The 20562-nt window shown below is 45.2% G+C and overlaps 1 protein-coding gene across 1 annotated transcript in view; it reads right to left on the bottom strand.

The window, feature by feature from the left end:
- CORO2A (coronin, actin binding protein, 2A) overlaps window positions 1–19632 on the bottom strand; it is a 22855-nt gene extending 3223 nt beyond the window's left edge. Inside the window, exons 1-8 of the mRNA XM_010001008.1 lie at window positions 19432–19632; window positions 11318–11434; window positions 7176–7325; window positions 6441–6620; window positions 5655–5771; window positions 3181–3285; window positions 2774–2870; window positions 805–917 (exon numbers count right to left, since the gene is read on the bottom strand). Of these exons, the coding sequence (XP_009999310.1) occupies window positions 805–917; window positions 2774–2870; window positions 3181–3285; window positions 5655–5771; window positions 6441–6620; window positions 7176–7325; window positions 11318–11434; window positions 19432–19632 (1080 nt within the window). The remainder of the gene's footprint in view (window positions 1–804; window positions 918–2773; window positions 2871–3180; window positions 3286–5654; window positions 5772–6440; window positions 6621–7175; window positions 7326–11317; window positions 11435–19431) is intronic.
- Between the last annotated feature and the right edge of the window lie 930 nt (window positions 19633–20562).

The following is a 20562-nucleotide window of genomic DNA, read 5'->3' as shown; positions in this document are numbered from 1 at the left end:
TCCTGCTGCTAAGGTCTTCACACATCCAAACAACAAGAGGTTGTTGACACAGGCTAACCAACTCTCAATATATTAGTTAACTGGACCAGTAGATAATGTTGGAGGAACATGCCTGATTGGTAGTTGGTATTAGCTCTGCTGCCTCTCTGAATTCAAGGTGCTCATAGCTTCCAGTGCTTCTGGAAGTACAGGGCACAGTGCTGACATTTCCAATGTATCTTTGCTCACATGGCCACACGGTAGCTACCTTGGCTAGCTACAGATTCATGACCATGATCATTCTCTAGCCACACCAGCTCTGAGACTTACTTCTACATCACTCTCATTGCAATGGGTCGTGTCTTATACACTGCAGAACAAGTGTCTGTAACACAACTGCACCCACTGGGTAGAGACCCGGGAACGTATAATTCCCTTTTTTCAGGGGTTATTCTTCTTCCCTGCACAAGAATGTCACCCAAGATCATCCCCAACCCCTCTCTCTCTTTTGTCCTTAATGTCAAACAGACACTACCAAGAGCCACCTAGTTGACCTGACAGTCAGAGAGCACCCAAGCAGAGGAGATTGGTGAGCATGTCTTAGAAAGTTAGCCATTACACAGAGACCTAACTCTTGAGCTACATGGCCAGGGTTTGTTGGCAGGGCTGATGCACAAAATGACCAGCTTTGTCCCTCAGACCAAAACAGAGAAAATCCCTTGTTCTGCCTACTCTCCTGTCCCTTTGAGTCACAGAGAGGAGGCACTGCCCACTTTTTCACTGCCCACTTATCGCAGACAAGAACATGACCTGGGGTTAACTTACCCGTCGAGGCACAATCATGGAGATGGGCTCAATCAGGCTTTTAGCTGGGATCAGTTTGTAAAAACGGAAAATCTCACAAGCTGACACTTCAAGGCCTCTCTTTGGCATCATTCCTGGTGGGACAGCATGAAACAAATGGGGTGTAAGTCTCTCTAGGAAAGTTAGTGTCATCCTCCACAGAAAAAGGGTCACCAAACAACAGAAGGAGTCACTGCATGAGCTCCACAGCAGCATGGTCTGAAATCTGCAGCCAAAACTGGCAAACTGGCTCAGTGGCACATGACGATACTAAATACTGAGTAACAAATGATAATACTAAATATTACTTTATTCTGTCAGACCACGGAGTTACACAGAGGATCTGTGGTTTTCATGCAAAGCCTCCTGTTCCTTATTTATTCTTATAAGCTGCATAGTGACCAGGACTAAGCAGAACTGGCAGGTGATGCCACAGTATTCAGCTCTCAGGATCACCAGGAAGGGATTTCAGGACACCTAAACAACCCCAGCATAACTATTACGGGTGAGGCTGAAAGTCCTTCTAGCCCAATATGCCTTCCCCCAACTCTGTCCCAAAGCAGAACAGAGTACACGAAGGGTGTGAATATCAACTTTTTTCACACAGAACCATTTGTGTTTCAGGACTAACTTAGCCACAAATGTCTCTAAGTACCTGGTAACCTCAGACGATTTCTCTCCCATAAGCTTGTACAGTTCAAAGTCTACAATCATGTCAATTCCCTTAACAAAAGAGATCATCTCTCCTTGTAGACCTTTTTTCATGGTGTCCTAAGGAAGCTTTGTTTTCTAGTAATACCAAATTACTTCATTAAACAGTAGATTCTGCGTGAAGGACTGTTCCTCCTTACACTATGCATTAATCTAAATGTGAACTTAAATTCCACTCCTCTACATTGCATTTTGTTTTGGCAATACTGGGAGAGAAGCTTTTGTGCAATAACTGCAGCAGTACGTTTGATCAGCAGAATAGGTCTGGTTAGCGAAGTAGATTTTATTTGCCCAGGCCTTGTAAAAACACTTGTACACTTCCTTCTCATGAATGATTTTTAAAGAGATTACAACAACATAAAATCAAGATGCTGTACACTGGAACAATTATAAAGGCTGAATAATAAAGAGATCTTGCAGTTAATTTTAAAATAATGTATTCCTTTGTAGCCAACTTATCTTAAGGAATCCTGCAGACATAAAATCGAATGCTGCTAAATATCTGTATTGATGTTCTGAAAGAATGGGAGTGTCCACAGGTAGTGTGGAGGGGTGGCACATGTTTCTAGAAACATGTCAGTCTATAGTGGAATATGGCTTACAGAGTAAACTGGAAAAGGTTCAAGAAAGAGCTGTCAGTAGGATTTGAGGGTTGAAAGTCAAATTCTGTAGCTTGAATGAGTCAACAGTGGGTTGAATGCAGGCAGGGCAATAAGCAAAAGTCTCCAGTGGAGGAGAGGTTACCTAATCACAGCAGGTCTATCTCTAAATGGAAAACGAAAGTAGAGGAATAGGTAAGCCAGCAATAAGGGTGAAGGCATTAAGATGTGGAGCACCCATTATCAGAGAAATCCCAGAGTGGAAACAATGTTAACAGAGTTCAATACCAAAAATCTTGCAGCAGATTCACGAAGGGCAAGGAGCATCCTCCACCTTTAATCTAGACTGTTCTCCCTTCCAGCTTCACCAGGTATGTGACAGAAGATACAGCAGTGTCTTGTAAAGCTGCCTGGCCCATCCCAGAATGGATCCCTCCAAGCTGTGACCCTGTAACACTACCTGTGATATATAGGTGAGCTGGGCCAAACTGACTGTTGTGCACCTGTAGATGTGGATGGGGACTGGAACTGGACCCACTCTGATTTCTAAATGATACTTTGGATTGAGCTGGACGCCCACCAGCCTCTAAAACAAAGAAGTCACCATCCAACTGTAACATTAGACATATGCTGCCACTCACCAATTCCCTTTTGTGGTAAAGGAGAACGATATTCCATCAGGTAGTTCAGGTATGGTTTCTCAGGGCTTATCTCGTAGTACCGTATATTTCCATCACCCTAAAGACCAAGAACATGAACGTAAGCCAGGCTCTGCTGTCCAGCATGAAGGTCTGAGAGGAACATCTGTCACAAGAAGCTAAGCAGGGTCAAAAATGGACCAAATATTTACCTCCAAATTCCCATGTGGGGAAGTCAGGGCCCTGCAGTGTACCTCCCAGCAGAAAATATGGTTCATCTGCAGTGGCCCATCCCATCAGCCCATATACGCCATATATGCTTCAGGAGCATCTTTGACTTCAGCTTTATGCAAGACAGGTCAGAAGCAGAATCACACAGGCCAGCATTTGCTGATTTGGAAAGGACTTACCTTTCCCACTACGTAAAGCATATGTGTGTCTGAGTCATAGAAGGGGAACAGGAGTCCTGAGGAGCCATCCAGATCCTCCTCCAGTAAAGGCACAGAAAGGTCATTCTAGGAAGGACACAGGAAGAACAGACAGCTGCAATCACCTGTCAGTTACCTTAAGTCAGGGATGCCTTAACTGAATTTCACCTGGCAGAGGCATGTGAGCACAGCTCCATAATGATGCTAGGCTATGGACAGCTGCCCTGAGCAAGCAGTCATGCACAGGCTTCTTCAAAGCTCCTTGGGTGGGAAATGGATGTTCTTTCCCTGGCTCTTAACTGAGTGCAGCACCTCAGACCATCAATTCTTAGCACATTAAAATCTCAGGCACCTGATGACACTTCAGGGGTAGGTACAATAAGAAACACTGCCTGCCACTGTGCAAGCCACCAGACTCAGCAAGATGGAGAGGCCTTCAGGACGTGTCTGCATTGCACACAGAATTACTCATGTTTCCTCACTACCTCTAAACAAGGCAACACATCTACAACAGTGCACCAGCAGCCGAGCAGTCTCCACAGTGCACAGTGGGAATTTGCCCATTGCAAGGGCAAAGGCTCCCATCAGCTTTTTGCAGGTAAGCCATGGAATCATAGAACCACAGTATGTCTTGGGTTGGAAGGGACCTCTAAAGGTCATCTAATTCAACGCCCCTACAATAAGCAGGGACATCTCTCAGTAGAACAGATGGCTCAGAGCCCCATCAAACCTCACCTTGAATGTCTCCAGGGATGGGGCCACCATCACCTCTCTAGGCAACCTGCTCCACTGATCCACCACCCTCTTATTAAAGAATTTCTTCCTAACATCCAACCTAAATCTACCCTTCTCTAGCTTGAAACCATTACCTCTTGTCCTAGCCTTACTTGCTCTACTTAACACGTCTTCCCCAGACTTCCTACAGGCTCCTTTCCAGGTACTGGAACGTCACTATAAGGTCCCCCTGGAGTCTTCTCTTCTCCAGGATGAACAACCCCAACTCCCTCAGTCTCTCTTCATCAGACAGGTGCTCCAGCCCTCTCACCATTTTCATGGCCCTTCCCTGGACACACTCCAACAGGTCCTTCTTGTGCTGGGGGCTCCAGAGCTGGACAAAGTAGTTCAGGTGAGGTCTCACCTGGGCAGAGCAGAGGGCCAGAATCACCTCTCTTGATCTGCTGGCCACACCTCTCTTCATGCAGCCCAGGATGGAGTTGGCCTTCTGGGTTGCAATTGCACATTGGTGGCTCATGTCCATCTATTCATCCACTGGCAACCCCAGGTCTTCTATAGGGATTGTAGGAGGACATAGCACACTGCTCCATACACAAAGTTGGCATGTCTTATACAGCACTGTCCCTGCACTGCTGATGGGAGCAATGCCAGGAGGACCAATAAGGCAGAGTATGGTGACCCGTGGCTGCCATTGTGGCTATTGTCACACAAATATTTATACAGGGTTAATAAATGCTCTGTCCTGCAGAGCTGCTCAGCTGCAGGCTCCAGAAAGCCAGAGCTTCTCTTTGGATATGATGATGACACGGGTGGACATGGGCCTCTGAAAGATGCCTGCTGGGCATATCCTGTGCCAATGCCTGTCCCTAAGGAGGCTGCACACACCTGGCCTTGCAGGCCTTCCCACTGAGTTCTCAAACTAGGTGTGGCCAGCTCCTCCAGCACAGTGTGTCAGAGCACTGCTTAGCTTTGTGGAAAGCCTTCAGACAGCAGCACAGTACTTTGCTTCTCACATATGCTAAGAAGCCATTTCCAAAAATAGCCAAATGGCAAACCATTGGCCTGGTTTACTGCTTTGTCTGGCCCAAAGGGTGACAACACAATGAAGAAGCAAAAGACTGTGCTGCAAGGCAGTTGATATGAAGAGGACAAAGCGCAATGCTGACAAAGGAAAAGCATCTCACTGTGTATGAGACAGGCAGAGAAGAGCATGGTTTCATAAGGCTATCAGCCTTCACTATAGGATATCATGTCAAGTGACCAGTAAGTGCTACCTCATTACTGTAATGTCAAGAATCATAAGAAATCACAAACATCCCACATCTTTTTCTCCATTGAGGGCTTCACCTGAGTAGGGTTGTCTAGCACACATTTCTCTTTCCAGTACCACTCACAATTTGCCAGTAAGAATAGTAAAAGCTGCTTTTAAGTCAGAGCTACAGTGATCACCCAAAGGTCCTTTGAAAGATTTCATCCTGTATTGGTCACAGAATTCTGTTTGTTCTGGTGCATTTCTATGCTAAAAGTTTTAAGAGCTTCTGCAGAAACTCATGCTCAGTTAACAGTGTCATAGCAGTAAGGCATATCACCCATTATAAGTTTGACAGATCAATTCTGAATTGCTGTTATAAACCAGCAATTTGGCAGGTGAAGAAGTTTAAAGTGAGAGTAAAAGAGAGAAAACTGAAGCTGATATGGGTAAGACTGCTAATCCAACTCACTTGATCCCATAATGCAATTTGCCTATTATTCCACCGAGATGTTCCAGTAGAGAACAGCTTTTTCATGTTTCCAAGGAACAAGACTTTATTGACTCTGTGAGACTTGTAGTTGGCTTCCTATAGGAAGAGAAAGGACACTTAGCGAGTAAGAGACAGCACCTCTTGCATAGCTACATTTCATGTTACATGAGACCTCTGATTCAGTCAAATCTGAAGGATCAGCTCAGCCTGCCTGAACTATAGTGAGCAGAATTTCATGGGGATCTGAGAAAGGTGTCCTGAACTATCCAGGACCATTCCTGAAAGTCCATTAAATCTCTGTAAGTATTGATCCGCATATTTGCAATCCCTAGTATTTGTAGACAGGAATTCTTGTGTACACAAATCTGTGCAAGTAGCTACAAAACACAGTCACCTCCACCTTACCAACAGGTACAAAGTACAGGCAAAAAGAACAGCCCTGGCAGTGGAACAAATCTACACGTGCATCCACCTATCCAGGCCCATGCATGGCATCCCACAGAGGACTGCAGGTGGGAGCTACAAAAACAGTGCACTTCAACAAGTGTTTCAGGGAGTAATGAGAATGGTAGCAAGATGCAGAAACCCTGTTTTCAGCAATAACTGTGACTTTTCCACAAAAACTAGAAGGCAGTAACACCATCTGGTACTTTGAGCAACACAGGGTACAGATGAGCCTTTTTTAATGTCAGTGAATCTACCTGGAAGATGAAACATACCGAGGGGTGAGAACAGATGGAACACAAAACTGTGAATCCAACCTACTTGTAGGACTGTTCCTGCACGAGGGTCTATCAGACGTATCTTTCTGTCTCTGCAGGCTGTGGCTAGGAGGCTACCATCTGTGTTGAATGACATGGAAAGGACCACATCTTTGTGAACATCAAGGATCTTCACTGGGTTCGAGATGACAGTCTCCTTGATGTCAAGATTCCAGATCATTATCTGGTGGCAAAAGAACAAAAAAAAAATCAGCCCTTTACTGCCTGACTGACTGGGTTCTTCATGCATCCTATTCGTTTTCTCCTTTTTTCTCTACATTTATAAGCCTTCCTACTGTATGTGGTTGTTCTCCAGCGTTTTAAGTAACTGCTGGTGTTTACAGCAATATACTAGGGACACAGTATCTGCTCGGAACATCCAATAGTCTAATTTCCTTTGCAAACACATTTTATAACTAAAAATGGCCAGCATCAGTGCAGATACTTGCACTAGCACAAGAATGAAGCAAAATAAATGTGCATGGTAGTGCATATTGTAACCAATTCAGTAAAAAAGAAGGGCAGAGTAGACTGAAGTTCATTAGAAGACTGGAAAATCAGCAAGTCCTTTTGAACTTGTAGCAACGTCCTTTTGCCTTTGGGATGACCATCAAACTTTCCCTGAAGAAGGGTTCTGAACTCTTTAGTATTATCCTACAGGTTGAAATTAAAACAAATTTCAAAAAGCTGTGCTGACCAGGGTGTCCCGGGAGGAGAGCTCTACAGAGAACAGACCCACCTTGTAGTCATAGCCGGAGCTGAAGAGGATGTTGTTGGCAGTGGGATGCCATTCGATAAGACCCACTCTTCGAACATGCCCAAGAAGTTCCTTCTTCGGACTGGTAATGTTTCTTGTAAGCAAGTGCTTGGGGATGTCCCAGATTTTAACCTGAATGGCACAGGATGGTTCTTTGTGACACAAATTCCTGAGTAAGAAGCCAATATGGAACTTACCAATAACTATTATTCCTTTTATATTAGTATTCCCCTGGTAGTGAATAGGAATGCTCCCAACTTTATTGAATGCCTGTCCTTCAAATCAGTATTGTTATTTTCCTGTAGACCTGAAGAATCCTCCTTGCCCTCTATCGTTAGTGAGCAGTTCTACCATTTTGTTTTAACTTGGCAATCCAACTGTTACGGTGTGAGGGGACCAGGTTAATTCTGTGGTACCAACAGAAGAAGCTAGAGAAGGGTCTTTAGGATCCTGAGAGATTCCGGAGGGGTGGAGCAGAAAGAAGTGACTATTCCCACCCACTGCCTGACATACTTTATAAAAGCCAGGAGGACTAAAAGCCAGTCCCTTTTCCTGCTCTACTTCCTTGCTTCTGCACTCAGAGGTCTTCCTTTTTGTCATTAATCTGATGCATTCTGCAGGATGCAAATTCATCGTGTGCTGGGAGGAGCCATGGACCCCTCTCCTGAGCCAGCCCTGCTGCAAGAGACCTTGCAATCTCTGCAATCATCGAGATTGGGGTTTGTATATATTTGCATATTTTTGTTCCTTCTCCCATGTGTTATTTTCCTTCCCTATTCCAGTAAATCTGCTCCAGTTTTAATTTCTGACCTTTAAGTTACTCTTCTTTATTTTCTTTTTATCTTTCCCTGTGAGGATGGAGGGAGGCTAATAGAGAGCAATTCTGTTCCCTGATTTTTTGTTTGCCCTGAACACTAAACTGAGAAACCAACACTTACACCTGGCCAAGGTGTCAGCACAATTATGCAAAGTCATTCCCAAGGGCAAGAAGTAAACCACAGATCTTGAAGATCTTGTCTCCCAACAAACTTTAAGCAGAAACAAGCAAATCTCAAATAAACCTCAGTAAAGAGTTCCAGAAAATGCTACAGCAGTGATTGATCCAAGCAGTCACCCACTCAAGTAAAAGAACTGAGAACTCCCCTGGTCAGATGACAGCTATAGTACTGTTTGCCCCATAGGAAACGGAACACTTTCCAAATAACACAGCCATGTGTCAAAGTGCACAGAAGCCCACTCTGGTAGCCACAAAACAGAGCCACTGGGCAGCACTGCACTGCACTACAGTTACTCAGCACTGAAAATATGCTGTCTCATAAGAGCAGCCCTGGGTTCTTCTAGAAGGATGCTGCAGGAAGACAAAAATCCTCTGTCCTATAGAATCATTGAATGGTTTGAGTTGGAGGGGACCTTAATGATCATCAAGTTCCAACCCCCCAGAACAGGCAGGGACACCTCCCAGTAGACCAGGTTGCTCTAAGCCCCATCCAACCTGGCCTTGTACCCTTCCTACCTCCTTGGGTTGAAGACGACAATAGAGGAAACCTGCAAAAGGAGCTGAACCTATGCAGATAAAATGAAAGAGTCTTTCTCACACTAACTTTAGAAGCATAAGTACTTAGGATGCTAACAGATGATTAACCCTTTGGCTCAATGAAAATTACTGTGCTTTTCACAATAATTTTAGGACTTAACTTGAAACAAGAGGGAAATGCTTTTGGAAGCAGACAGTTTGCAGAAATCAGCCACACCTGCCTGAGTTTCCCACTTTTAGGTCAATGAGGATCACAGCTTTCTAAACCAAATTAAGAGAGGCACAAATTCTGGGACCTGCTGGGAAAGATCATGAGCACCCTTCTCAACAGTGTTTATCCCACTGAACCTCTCACAAACCTAAGAACTGTGGGGTCCACTAGCCTCCAGATGAACTTCTACAGCAGTAGAAAGCACCACACTTTACAGCTTCAATAGCTATCACCAAAGGAATGAAGCTGAGAGAGTAAGAAAGAGAAAAATAGTTTGTATTCATGCTGAGAACTGCCTAGAATGAAATATTCATTCCCCATGCTGCAAAATGGTTGGTAGTCAAAGCAGATAAAAGCCCTTGACTGGAATCTCTGGATGCATTAAATGGCAGAAATTGCCAATGATTAATGTACAAGAAGCAGCACATCCTGGAGCCAGACCTGCCAGGCCAAGCAGGAACCATCCGCAAGCCGTCTACCTTTCTGCATCCTGAAGGAAACCTGACAAAGTAAAAAGGCACAGAGTTGCCCCTCTAACCACAGGGGAGATGATATTCAGCAGGCTGAATTTATATGTGCCTAATGCATTTGCCAATGCTACTCAACCTCTCCTGTGCCCCCTCTCCATACTTCAGCTACATGCCACAAACGACAGCTGTGATGCCACCAAGGCAGACTTCAGAAAGGCTGGTTAATGGCCAAGATACCTCTGAGGAATGTGAGTGATGGGAAATTTCTACTATCTTCACAGAAGTTTTTGGCCTTCCTCAAAAGTTCCAAGGAGACCCAGCTCAGTAGGAGCATTGGATGCATCCTTGCACACAAGCAGAACAGTGGCTCATGCTAAGGCTCAAAAAGAGCAGAGAGGACCAGGCATTTAACAACCAAGTGCAAGAAAAGGTTTGGCTCTAATGTCCAGCCCAGTGGAAGCAGCAGACACCTCTGGGACCCCAAAAACTCCCTCATACTTCTCTCAGGACAGAGAGAGTGTTGCTGTGGAGATGTCCCAACAGTATATACAATCTGAGCTCCCCAGTACAAGGCAGAGCAAGTGAGATAGATGTTGACCCCATGAAGTGAGTCCAACAGCAGCCTCTGAGATAAGAAGGGGATGGGAGCACAGCAAATCTGAGGAGAGAAAAAAAGTTAAGAATTTCTTCAGTCCAGGAACAATAAGGCAAAGGTGACATCTTCTGGCTGCTTTCAACTACATTGCAGGAAGGCACAGAGAAGATGTAGCCAGACTGTTTGGTGGTGCACAAGAAGAGCACCAAAGGCAATAGATTCAAATGGCAACATGGGCAATTCCTGGAGATAAAAAACCCTACTTTCCCTAGAAGGGTACTCAATTCCTGGAAGAAGAATCCAGTGTCTTCCTGCCACAAGTTGTTTTTGAGACAGCATGAAAACCTGCCATATAGGTTTGAATATAAATAAAACCCTCACAGGCAGCCCAGAAATTGAAAGAAGCCTTCAAAATAATCAATATCCAAGGAAGCAAAGGCAAGTCATTAGGCAGGAAGGCCAATTCAAAGAGCCTAGATGTCCAATTGAGGAGTGATTTTTGGCAGAGCTGAAATGGCAGGCGGTGTGCACCAAGCCAGGGCTGGAGGAATGAACAAAGGAAATCTTCTTGATGCTGTGTGGCAGAAAATTAATATACCTAGTGGGAGAAAACATGTGTGGGATCTCTGGAACAAAGCACAGTAGTTTGTCAGATGTCTTCACGACCAAAGAATTCAACATGATACTTTTGACAGGACATGGAAAGCAACCTTTCAGTGGGTAAACATGGCCTAAATTGTCCTTTACAAACTTCCAATTAGTCTGCACCTACACCAGAGTAAAATATGTTACTGCATCTCAATTATACTAGCTTTAGACAAAACACTTTTTGCAGAATAGTTTGATAAAAGTTCCTCAGCTATCCCATAACTGATCCAGCTTGACTTTACAGAGTAAATGAGTGCAGAACCAAGATCAAACTTGATGTTGATGGAATTAATCTGAAATAGCTGCTCCAGATTATATTGTGTTGAAGCTTTTATTCTAAAGTAAAGGAAGAGTTCTATAGTGATTAAATATAGTAATTTCATTTTTAATTCATGTGCTGTTTTTCTAAGAAAAACACACCCAAAGAGACACAGACCCCCACAAAACACATCTTCCTCCTTACACTGATTTTGGTATATGATCTGGAAGGGATCACATAGGCCTGCTCTCAAGAGAAAGAAAGAAATCTTACTCTTACCTGACTTTTTGATAAGCATATATATATGCTTTCACATCTCATTGATGGACCTTTTGGTTCCTTTTTTTTCCTTCCCCAAAAAGTGTATTAGGCAAGTAATAATATGGAGTGCAATCTGATAAACTTACTGTGGCGTCTTCTGAACATGAAGCTATTACAAAATCATTGAACGGGTTCCACTTGATGTCCAGAACATTCCCTTTGTGACCACATATTTTGGGATAATGTGGGTCAAGCTTGCCTGTCTAGAAAAAAAACAAATACCATCAAATATAAGTTGAGTTACAGAATTACAAACATTTTCAAGGAAGAGCCATGCCAGCTCCAGCAAAAAACCTGTTTCTGCTTCTTATGTTCCAAACGCCCTGGGTGCTTTCTGTCTGTTGAGAATTGAGCTTTTACTGTCCCTGCAAGACAAATGATGTGCTCAGATGTGCTCAGGCCTTCCTAAATAGACACTGCTATCAAGAAATCTGTACACATGCAGCAAACAAGACAGCTTAAGTTAAAAGATAGCATTTGGTTCAGATCAAAATAAAATTTAGAGGGAAAACAGTTATGAATGTGCTGAATCTTTCACATTTTTTAAAGATATTTGAGGAAAAAAAAGACACAGACTCTCTTTCAGAAGGCACTTCTTACAGCAGGAAAAAATATTCTAGCTTTTGTTTTTTACCCTCCTCAGCTAGCATCTAGATTATTATGTTTTTTGGTGACACAAATTAGAGATGCAGTTTTTCTTTCAACAATCTATTTCCCTCCCATGTTGTTCAAATCTAGCCATTCACTGATTCAATCAGCATTTTGGACTCCTCAAAAAAAAAAAAAAAAAAAAAAAAAAAAAAGTCATATTTGGGTGGCATCTTCATTAGTAAAAACCCTGCACAAAGGGCACTAAGGAGTACTGAGGGCCTTATGCCACATGGGGGCTGTGTTGCACCATGATAAACCTACACCCGCAGCTACAACCTCTGCTACTAAACGGGTATATTTATTGTGTGCTAGGAAGGGTGTCGGGGAACTTATTGACGTCGGGGCAGCACTTGCTTCTTTCTCCCTGTCAGGAGCAGAGGAAGCATGGGCAGCTCCAGGATCCACCTTGCAACCCAGACATCTGTCCAAGAGACAAGTCAGTCACCTAAGGACAGAGATGTAGTGGCAAGCTAATGATGCTTACCTGCTTACTGTTACTGCATCTGGAAGAACCATAAATCAAAATGAATGCAAATGTGTGCTCTCCTGGAAAGCAGACACTTCTGTTGGTGTACTCCCTGCACACCTCCTGAGGTGGGCCTTCAGAGTGCACAGCAGAGAGGAATCAGTGCTGGTCCTAACCTTGATGTGGCTAGGATGCAATTTTCCCAGCCTTGAAAAAGCGTAGTTTTAAATGTAGAACAGTACACAATATGTAACCATTCTGGCTTCACTGGAAGGTTTGTCACATAGACTGGGACTAACCTGCTTTAAACTGAACACCCAGAGGGCTTTGAAGTGTAAAATACTGTGCTTTTTTAGACTAGAGTCTAAAACAATGCCCTTTTATAACAGTGACAATGCAAAGTGACTTGGGAAGGCAGAACAGAGATAAAAGGCCTTTAATAAGCAGTGTTTCCCCCGCCCACAGTGTCCTTTTGTAGGCTTCTGGGCTTGGTTTCCAGCTGGCAATTCAACAGGCTGGACAGCCAGCTCCACAGGGCTCCCTTGATCCCTATGGGAACTCCATCCCCTCCCACAGCGGGCTGCCTGTCTGCTCCCCACTCCATTTGGGAGACTCCCAGGCTGCCATGAGCTCCCACTGCCTTCTCCATCCTGCTACTCCCACATCCCCAGAAGGCTCACTTGACCCTGGAAATGGAGACTGTGCCCTCTTAGCCATCAGTTCCACCTGTTCTGATGCAACTCTGCAGCCCTGGGAAAAGGTATGGCCCACCACAAACGAACCTTCAGGCTGTCAACCAACTTACATGACAGATAGAATCATAGAAACACAGTATGTCTTGGGTTGGAAGGGACCTCTAAAGGTCATCTAATTCAACACCCCTACAATAAGCAGGGACATCTCTCAGTAGAACAGATGGCTCAGAGCCCCATCAAACCTCACCTTGAATGTCTCCAGGGATGGGGCCACCATCACCTCTCTAGGCAACCTGCTCCACTGATCCACCACCCTCTTATTAAAGAATTTCTTCCTAACATCCAACCTAAATCTACCCTTCTCTAGCTTGAAACCATTACCTCTTGTCCTAGCCTTACTTGCTCTACTTAACACGTCTTCCCCAGACTTCCTACAGGCTCCTTTCCAGGTACTGGAACATCACTATAAGGTCCCCCTGGAGTCTTCTCTTCTCCAGGATGAACAACCCCAACTCCCTCAGTCTCTCTTCATCAGACAGGTGCTCCAGCCCTCTCATTATTTTCATGGCCCTCCCCTGGACACACTCCAACAGGTCCCTCTTGTGCTGGGGGCTCCAGAGCTGGACAAAGTAGTTCAGGTGAGGTCTCACCTGGGCAGAGCAGAGGGCCAGAATCACCTCTCTTGATCTGCTGGCCACACCTCTCTTCATGAAGCCCAGGATGGAGTTGGCCTTCTGGGCTGCAATTGCACATTGGTGGCTCATGTCCATCTATTCATCCACTGGCAACCCCAGGTCCTTTTCCACAAGGCTGCTCTCAAGTGTGACCTCCCCCAGCCTGTATTCATATCTTGGGTTACCTCGGCCCAGGTGCAGGACCCTGCACTTGGCCTTGTTGAACCTCATGAGGTTCACCTGGGCCACTTGTCCAGGTCCCTCTGGATGGCATCCCATCTCTCTGGCATTTCAACCATACCACCCAGCTTGGTGTTACCAGAAAACTTGCTGAGGGTGCTCTCAATGCCACTGTCAATGATTAATGAAGATATTACACAACACTGGTCCCATTACAGACCCCTGAGGGACACCACTTGTCACCATTTTCCATCTGGGTCATCAACCTCTGGATGCAACCATCCTGCCAATTCCTTACTCGCTGAACAGTCCACCCATCAAACCCATTTGTTGTCACTCATGGAAAGGTACTTGACACAGTTATTTGCAGAGCTTGACAATGAATATTTTTTCAATCACTCACTTAATAAATGCTCAGCATTTTTTAAAAGTAGGCAAACACAAGAGTTCCTTGACAAAAAACACTTCTAGTGGGACAGGTGTTACAACCCTCCCAGCAGATTTGTACAGGGTAGATTATGATGAGATGGGTCACCCACACCACTCAGGTGCTCTCCAGAGGGCCCTAACACACCTTGTTATCACATCACGGTACACCATTCATATATGGTGTTACTTATGTAAGGCCTGAGGGTTCATCACAGGTTTAATTTCATAGTCCAAGCCCCCAGAGAGAAGGGAGCAGAGTTTCTCTCTAGGAGGTCTACACAACCATGTATGTGCTCCCTTTCACAACTGGTGCTGACACATTAAAAGACTGGAGACACCAAGGACTCAGACACAAATATCTCCCTGTCTCTAGAGACTTCGTTTTCATTTTGATATCCCTTTGCTTTATGTTGCAAAGGAAGACACAAAGGTAGTCAAGTAATCAAATCTGGTTATTGGAGAAGGAAAAAGGGAGACCATTGTCTTTCAAAGGAAGGCCATAAAATTGCCCTCAGAGTCAAGATCCTTCCTTGGTACACGGTGCATGCACTTTCCCAACCCGGCTGTGTCAGACACCAACCTACACCCCTGCCACACTGTAGGAAATCAGCTCATCTCACAGGTACAGTGACCAACCCTGTGTCTCCTCGGACTTGAAAGATTTACCAAGCCATTTGGCCTGTTCGGGGCACCAGGCAGCTCCTGTGGCCATAGCCACTTCCCTCCCTGGAGAGATGTGCTGCCATTCCACCCAGCTGGCTTCAATGGCAGACCTTCATGAGGACCTAGCTGACCATTTTCCAAGCGGTGGCAAATATTCAACTAATTCCTCTTCCAGCTGAATGCAAAGGCCTGCTGAAAGGAGGGTATCTGTGGCAGAGAGCTTTTTCCCTGCATAATCTGTGCTGCTCCCAACCTTCCTTCCCCCCCCCCCCCCAAGGCTCTCAGAGTGGAAGAATGGCAGGGAAGGTATTTATTCAAGGAGAGATGAGAGGTTAGTGTCCATGACTCAGCAGGAGAGAAGCACATCAAACAAGCAAGGAGGCACAGTTAAATGGAGTGTGGTTGAGCCTGCATTTGTGCACACCCTGAGCCAGGCAGCCCGTCCAGTAGCATATTCAAAATGGATGCAAACAAGCATTGGAGGGACAAGAGCATCTCCCCAAGCAGGTTATTCATCCCCCCTGTAAAGTGAAGACTTCCCTGTCCCAGCTACCACCTCCTGCTTGGCAAAACATGACACCCTGGCTCCTGGGCTTTTTCTCCATACTGAGGCATGTTTGGGATGTGGCTACTCCCTGTGAATCCAGCCAAAAGTAAACATGGATCAGCTGTCCCTCATGAGAGGATAATGCTGTTCCATGAACACGTCTCCAGATCAGGCTGCCTCTGGTGCTCCGGCAGCTGGAGGCTCGGGAGACCAGTCTGCTGTCATGGGTCACAACCACAGGAGGAGGTGGCAGCCACAAGTAACACTACCAGGAGCACAAGTCTAAGGCTGCCACTTTTCACTAGGTGGCACCAGTTTGGAAGTGTAACATTAAAATGTAACTGGTATCACAGCCCTCAGACTCAGGGAACCTCTTCCTGTAGGCAGCTGAGACTGCTTCCCCTCCACAGCAAGGATCAGGAACAGGTATTCAGAGAACAGCTGTACAAAGTGCAGCACAGATAGATCCTTTCCCTGATCCACCACTAAAGGTCAACCCACAAGGGCCTTCCTGAACTAGAGAACAGGCATCTGAACAAACTCAGTTCATACCCCACCTCCTCTCTATAACTCCATCCTGTTTTGAGCCCCTTATCTTTACAGCAGTAAGCTCAAAATCTGAACTGCTGAATCATTCATATTCACTGCTAATGGGCTGCTCCCTGGTCTCCAGGACCCCCTTCACCACACAAATAAAGAAAAATGGCTCCTTAGGTTTCTTTCCCACCTTTCACAGTTTTCTTTCACAGTTTCATATATCTCATCTTGCTCATGTCTTTTTTTCCCAGAATAATTGAGGACTAACCTACAAAGTCTTTCCTCACATTAAAGCAATTCCACATTTTCATTGATGTACCTTGATCCTTTTTTGTACCTTCTAGATCTACCACGCCTTTGACTTCTGCAAGCAGTATTTCCGTTCTGAACAGAGCATCTGAGCAGGTGTTAAGAATGGAAGAATTGCTGCTAAAGACTATTCAAGATGAGAAGAGGTCAAAAGACTGAAGAATTAATAGTAAGCAGTGCAAGGACCTCCAGCTCATTTTGCCAACATTTTGAGAGCTGGGTCCCACACTCACCAGCTGCCTGCTCAAAGGTGCAGCTCTGTGATAAAGACAAGCTCTTCAGCCTCACGTTCAAGGGGGCAGAAGTGACTCAGTCAGGAAAAACAGGGTAGTGGTTAATTTTAGGAGGACTCTCTCTGAACAGCAAAAGTGGTGAAGGAGCTGAATAAACGTCTAGAAGGGCAGGGAACTGTGCTAGGTTCTTCAAGCATAGCCAGTTAACTTTCACGCTTAGCAAATATATATTGAAAAAGTGGCATTGCAATAACATTGCCAATTAATTTTTAATTAAAGGCCAAAGTTTTGCCTTTCATCTGTTCTGCCCTGATTCCAGAGAGCTCATAATCTCATATTGAAGTTAATCCGCATTAGTGCATGCCTAATTTTTCTGAAGCAATAAACATCAGACAGCCAGCTTCTCCCTCTCATCAGATTGCTAAGTCATCAAAACCCATACACAGTGGATTTGTTTCTGAAAGGGAAGTTTTTCCAGAATCAGGCTGCTCCCAACCTTCCTTCCCCCCCCCCCCCCAAGGCTCTCAGAGTGGAAGAATGGCAGGGAAGGTATTTATTCAAGGAGAGATGAGAGGTTAGTGTCCATGACTCAGCAGGAGAGAAGCACATCAAACAAGCAAGGAGGCACAGTTAAATGGAGTGTGGTTGAGCCTGCATTTGTGCACACCCTGAGCCAGGCAGCCCGTCCAGTAGCATATTCAAAATGGATGCAAACAAGCATTGGAGGGACAAGAGCATCTCCCCAAGCAGGTTATTCATCCCCCCTGTAAAGTGAAGACTTCCCTGTCCCAGCTACCACCTCCTGCTTGGCAAAACATGACACCCTGGCTCCTGGGCTTTTTCTCCATACTGAGGCATGTTTGGGATGTGGCTACTCCCTGTGAATCCAGCCAAAAGTAAACATGGATCAGCTGTCCCTCATGAGAGGATAATGCTGTTCCATGAACACGTCTCCAGATCAGGCTGCCTCTGGTGCTCCGGCAGCTGGAGGCTCGGGAGACCAGTCTGCTGTCATGGGTCACAACCACAGGAGGAGGTGGCAGCCACAAGTAACACTACCAGGAGCACAAGTCTAAGGCTGCCACTTTTCACTAGGTGGCACCAGTTTGGAAGTGTAACATTAAAATGTAACTGGTATCACAGCCCTCAGACTCAGGGAACCTCTTCCTGTAGGCAGCTGAGACTGCTTCCCCTCCACAGCAAGGATCAGGAACAGGTATTCAGAGAACAGCTGTACAAAGTGCAGCACAGATAGATCCTTTCCCTGATCCACCACTAAAGGTCAACCCACAAGGGCCTTCCTGAACTAGAGAACAGGCATCTGAACAAACTCAGTTCATACCCCACCTCCTCTCTATAACTCCATCCTGTTTTGAGCCCCTTATCTTTACAGCAGTAAGCTCAAAATCTGAACTGCTGAATCATTCATATTCACTGCTAATGGGCTGCTCCCTGGTCTCCAGGACCCCCTTCACCACACAAATAAAGAAAAATGGCTCCTTAGGTTTCTTTCCCACCTTTCACAGTTTTCTTTCACAGTTTCATATATCTCATCTTGCTCATGTCTTTTTTTCCCAGAATAATTGAGGACTAACCTACAAAGTCTTTCCTCACATTAAAGCAATTCCACATTTTCATTGATGTACCTTGATCCTTTTTTGTACCTTCTAGATCTACCACGCCTTTGACTTCTGCAAGCAGTATTTCCGTTCTGAACAGAGCATCTGAGCAGGTGTTAAGAATGGAAGAATTGCTGCTAAAGACTATTCAAGATGAGAAGAGGTCAAAAGACTGAAGAATTAATAGTAAGCAGTGCAAGGACCTCCAGCTCATTTTGCCAACATTTTGAGAGCTGGGTCCCACACTCACCAGCTGCCTGCTCAAAGGTGCAGCTCTGTGATAAAGACAAGCTCTTCAGCCTCACGTTCAAGGGGGCAGAAGTGACTCAGTCAGGAAAAACAGGGTAGTGGTTAATTTTAGGAGGACTCTCTCTGAACAGCAAAAGTGGTGAAGGAGCTGAATAAACGTCTAGAAGGGCAGGGAACTGTGCTAGGTTCTTCAAGCATAGCCAGTTAACTTTCACGCTTAGCAAATATATATTGAAAAAGTGGCATTGCAATAACATTGCCAATTAATTTTTAATTAAAGGCCAAAGTTTTGCCTTTCATCTGTTCTGCCCTGATTCCAGAGAGCTCATAATCTCATATTGAAGTTAATCCGCATTAGTGCATGCCTAATTTTTCTGAAGCAATAAACATCAGACAGCCAGCTTCTCCCTCTCATCAGATTGCTAAGTCATCAAAACCCATACACAGTGGATTTGTTTCTGAAAGGGAAGTTTTTCCAGAATCAGTGCTTGAAAATAAAGAGCTTCATTGCTTGATAACCATGTCTCCATTCTTTCACAAAGGAGAATGTAAAGCAAAACATATTCTCCTTTGGTCACAGCTGAAGACATGCCACTAAAGCAGCTTTCAATTTTCACCCTCTGTACCTACTAACTGCTTTTTTACTCACCATTTCTCCTAGGAGACAAACATTTGAACAGCACAGATCCTGTTGATTATATAAGATAGACAGATGAGGTAGAAAATTAAGGAAGGTGTTAAAAAACTGCAGGCAGAAACGTAAGATGTGTAAATACACCCATCCCAAGAATCACCTCCCAGGGCATCTGGTATCTGCCCCATCATTTTGCAATTCAGGTAACAGCATTAACTGAGTATCATCTGGGCAATCTAGCTCCCTAGAAAGCCCAGCTCTCCTCCAGCCACTCAATGTATTCTCAAAAGCCAGCCTGGCTTTGTGGAGCTCACCTGGTGGATTGGAATGACCAGGAAGGCCCCCCCGCCTGCACACTCGGTCACCACTGCGATGAAGTGGGGGTTCACGGCACAGAAGTGGTTGTCGTGGACGTTGCGGGTGATGGGCACGCAGTCGTAGCACTTGTCCTTGCTGGCAGCCTTGCCGTACACGTGACGGAACTTGGAGCTGCGGTACTGCGGGTGCCACGACATCTGCAAGGAGAGAAGCACAGCGTCCCGTGACAGCCTTACAGACCCGCGCTGCCCTCGCCCCATCCCCCATTTGGGGTCCTCACAGGAACCCTCAGCCAGCAAGCGGCAGACGTGCTTTTCTCCGCAGGGCTTCATCCCTTTGGCATGCCCTGTCTTCGCAGACATTGCACATCTCTGATGGAGAGAGGGGAGTGCAGAGGAGATATGACAGCTCTCTCCATCACCAGCCAGCTGGGCTGTGCAGGCACCAGAAGTCCCTACTGCTGGGACAGGGCCATGTGGCAGCAAGTTTAAGAGAAGATGAATTCCGGTGGCACAGAGCTATGGACGTATGAAAGATACATCCGAGTCAGGAAATCCTGAAAGGTGGTGAGTGAATGAGCTGGTCTGGATGCATGCTTTGTTGAGTCCTCAAGTGGTTTAGGACCAAAAACTAGTCTAGATATTGCTCACATAAAGGGAAAAAAGATGTTTGGCAGAACACAGAAATAGTTACAATATTACATCCACCTGTCTGTTTTTTTTCCACTGACTATGGTCTGCATGTCTAGTTTATAACTGCATCACAGCCCTCTGACAAACAGCATCTTAATGGTGTTTAAATGAGATACACAGAGCATGCTAAACACAAGAATCCATCCTCACAGAGAGCAGTGAAACTTAGTGGAACTGATGCAACTGATTTCAAAAGGAAACTACCAGTGTTGGGCAGAAAACGCAATTCAGACTGTTAACTCCTGCTCTTTCCACAAGACCTAGACAGTAAAAGGCACATGGTGGGAAAGGTAAGAAGATCCTATTGCCCAAAGGAAGGAAGATAAATGAAGATTAGGCAAGAAAGTTATGTGTAAAAAAGCACCTCATGCAATCAGCAGGGAGTATGGGCAAAGCCTGGGAGAGGGCTTGGTCTTGGGCCATATCCATCTCTTC

The sequence above is a fragment of the Chaetura pelagica genome, unplaced genomic scaffold (assembly GCF_000747805.2).
Source record: "Chaetura pelagica isolate M959 unplaced genomic scaffold, ChaPel_1.0 scaffold126, whole genome shotgun sequence".
Lineage (NCBI taxonomy): Eukaryota > Metazoa > Chordata > Aves > Apodiformes > Apodidae > Chaetura > Chaetura pelagica.
Note: the sequence above shows the minus strand (reverse complement) of the source record. Positions and strands in the feature narration are given on the sequence as shown.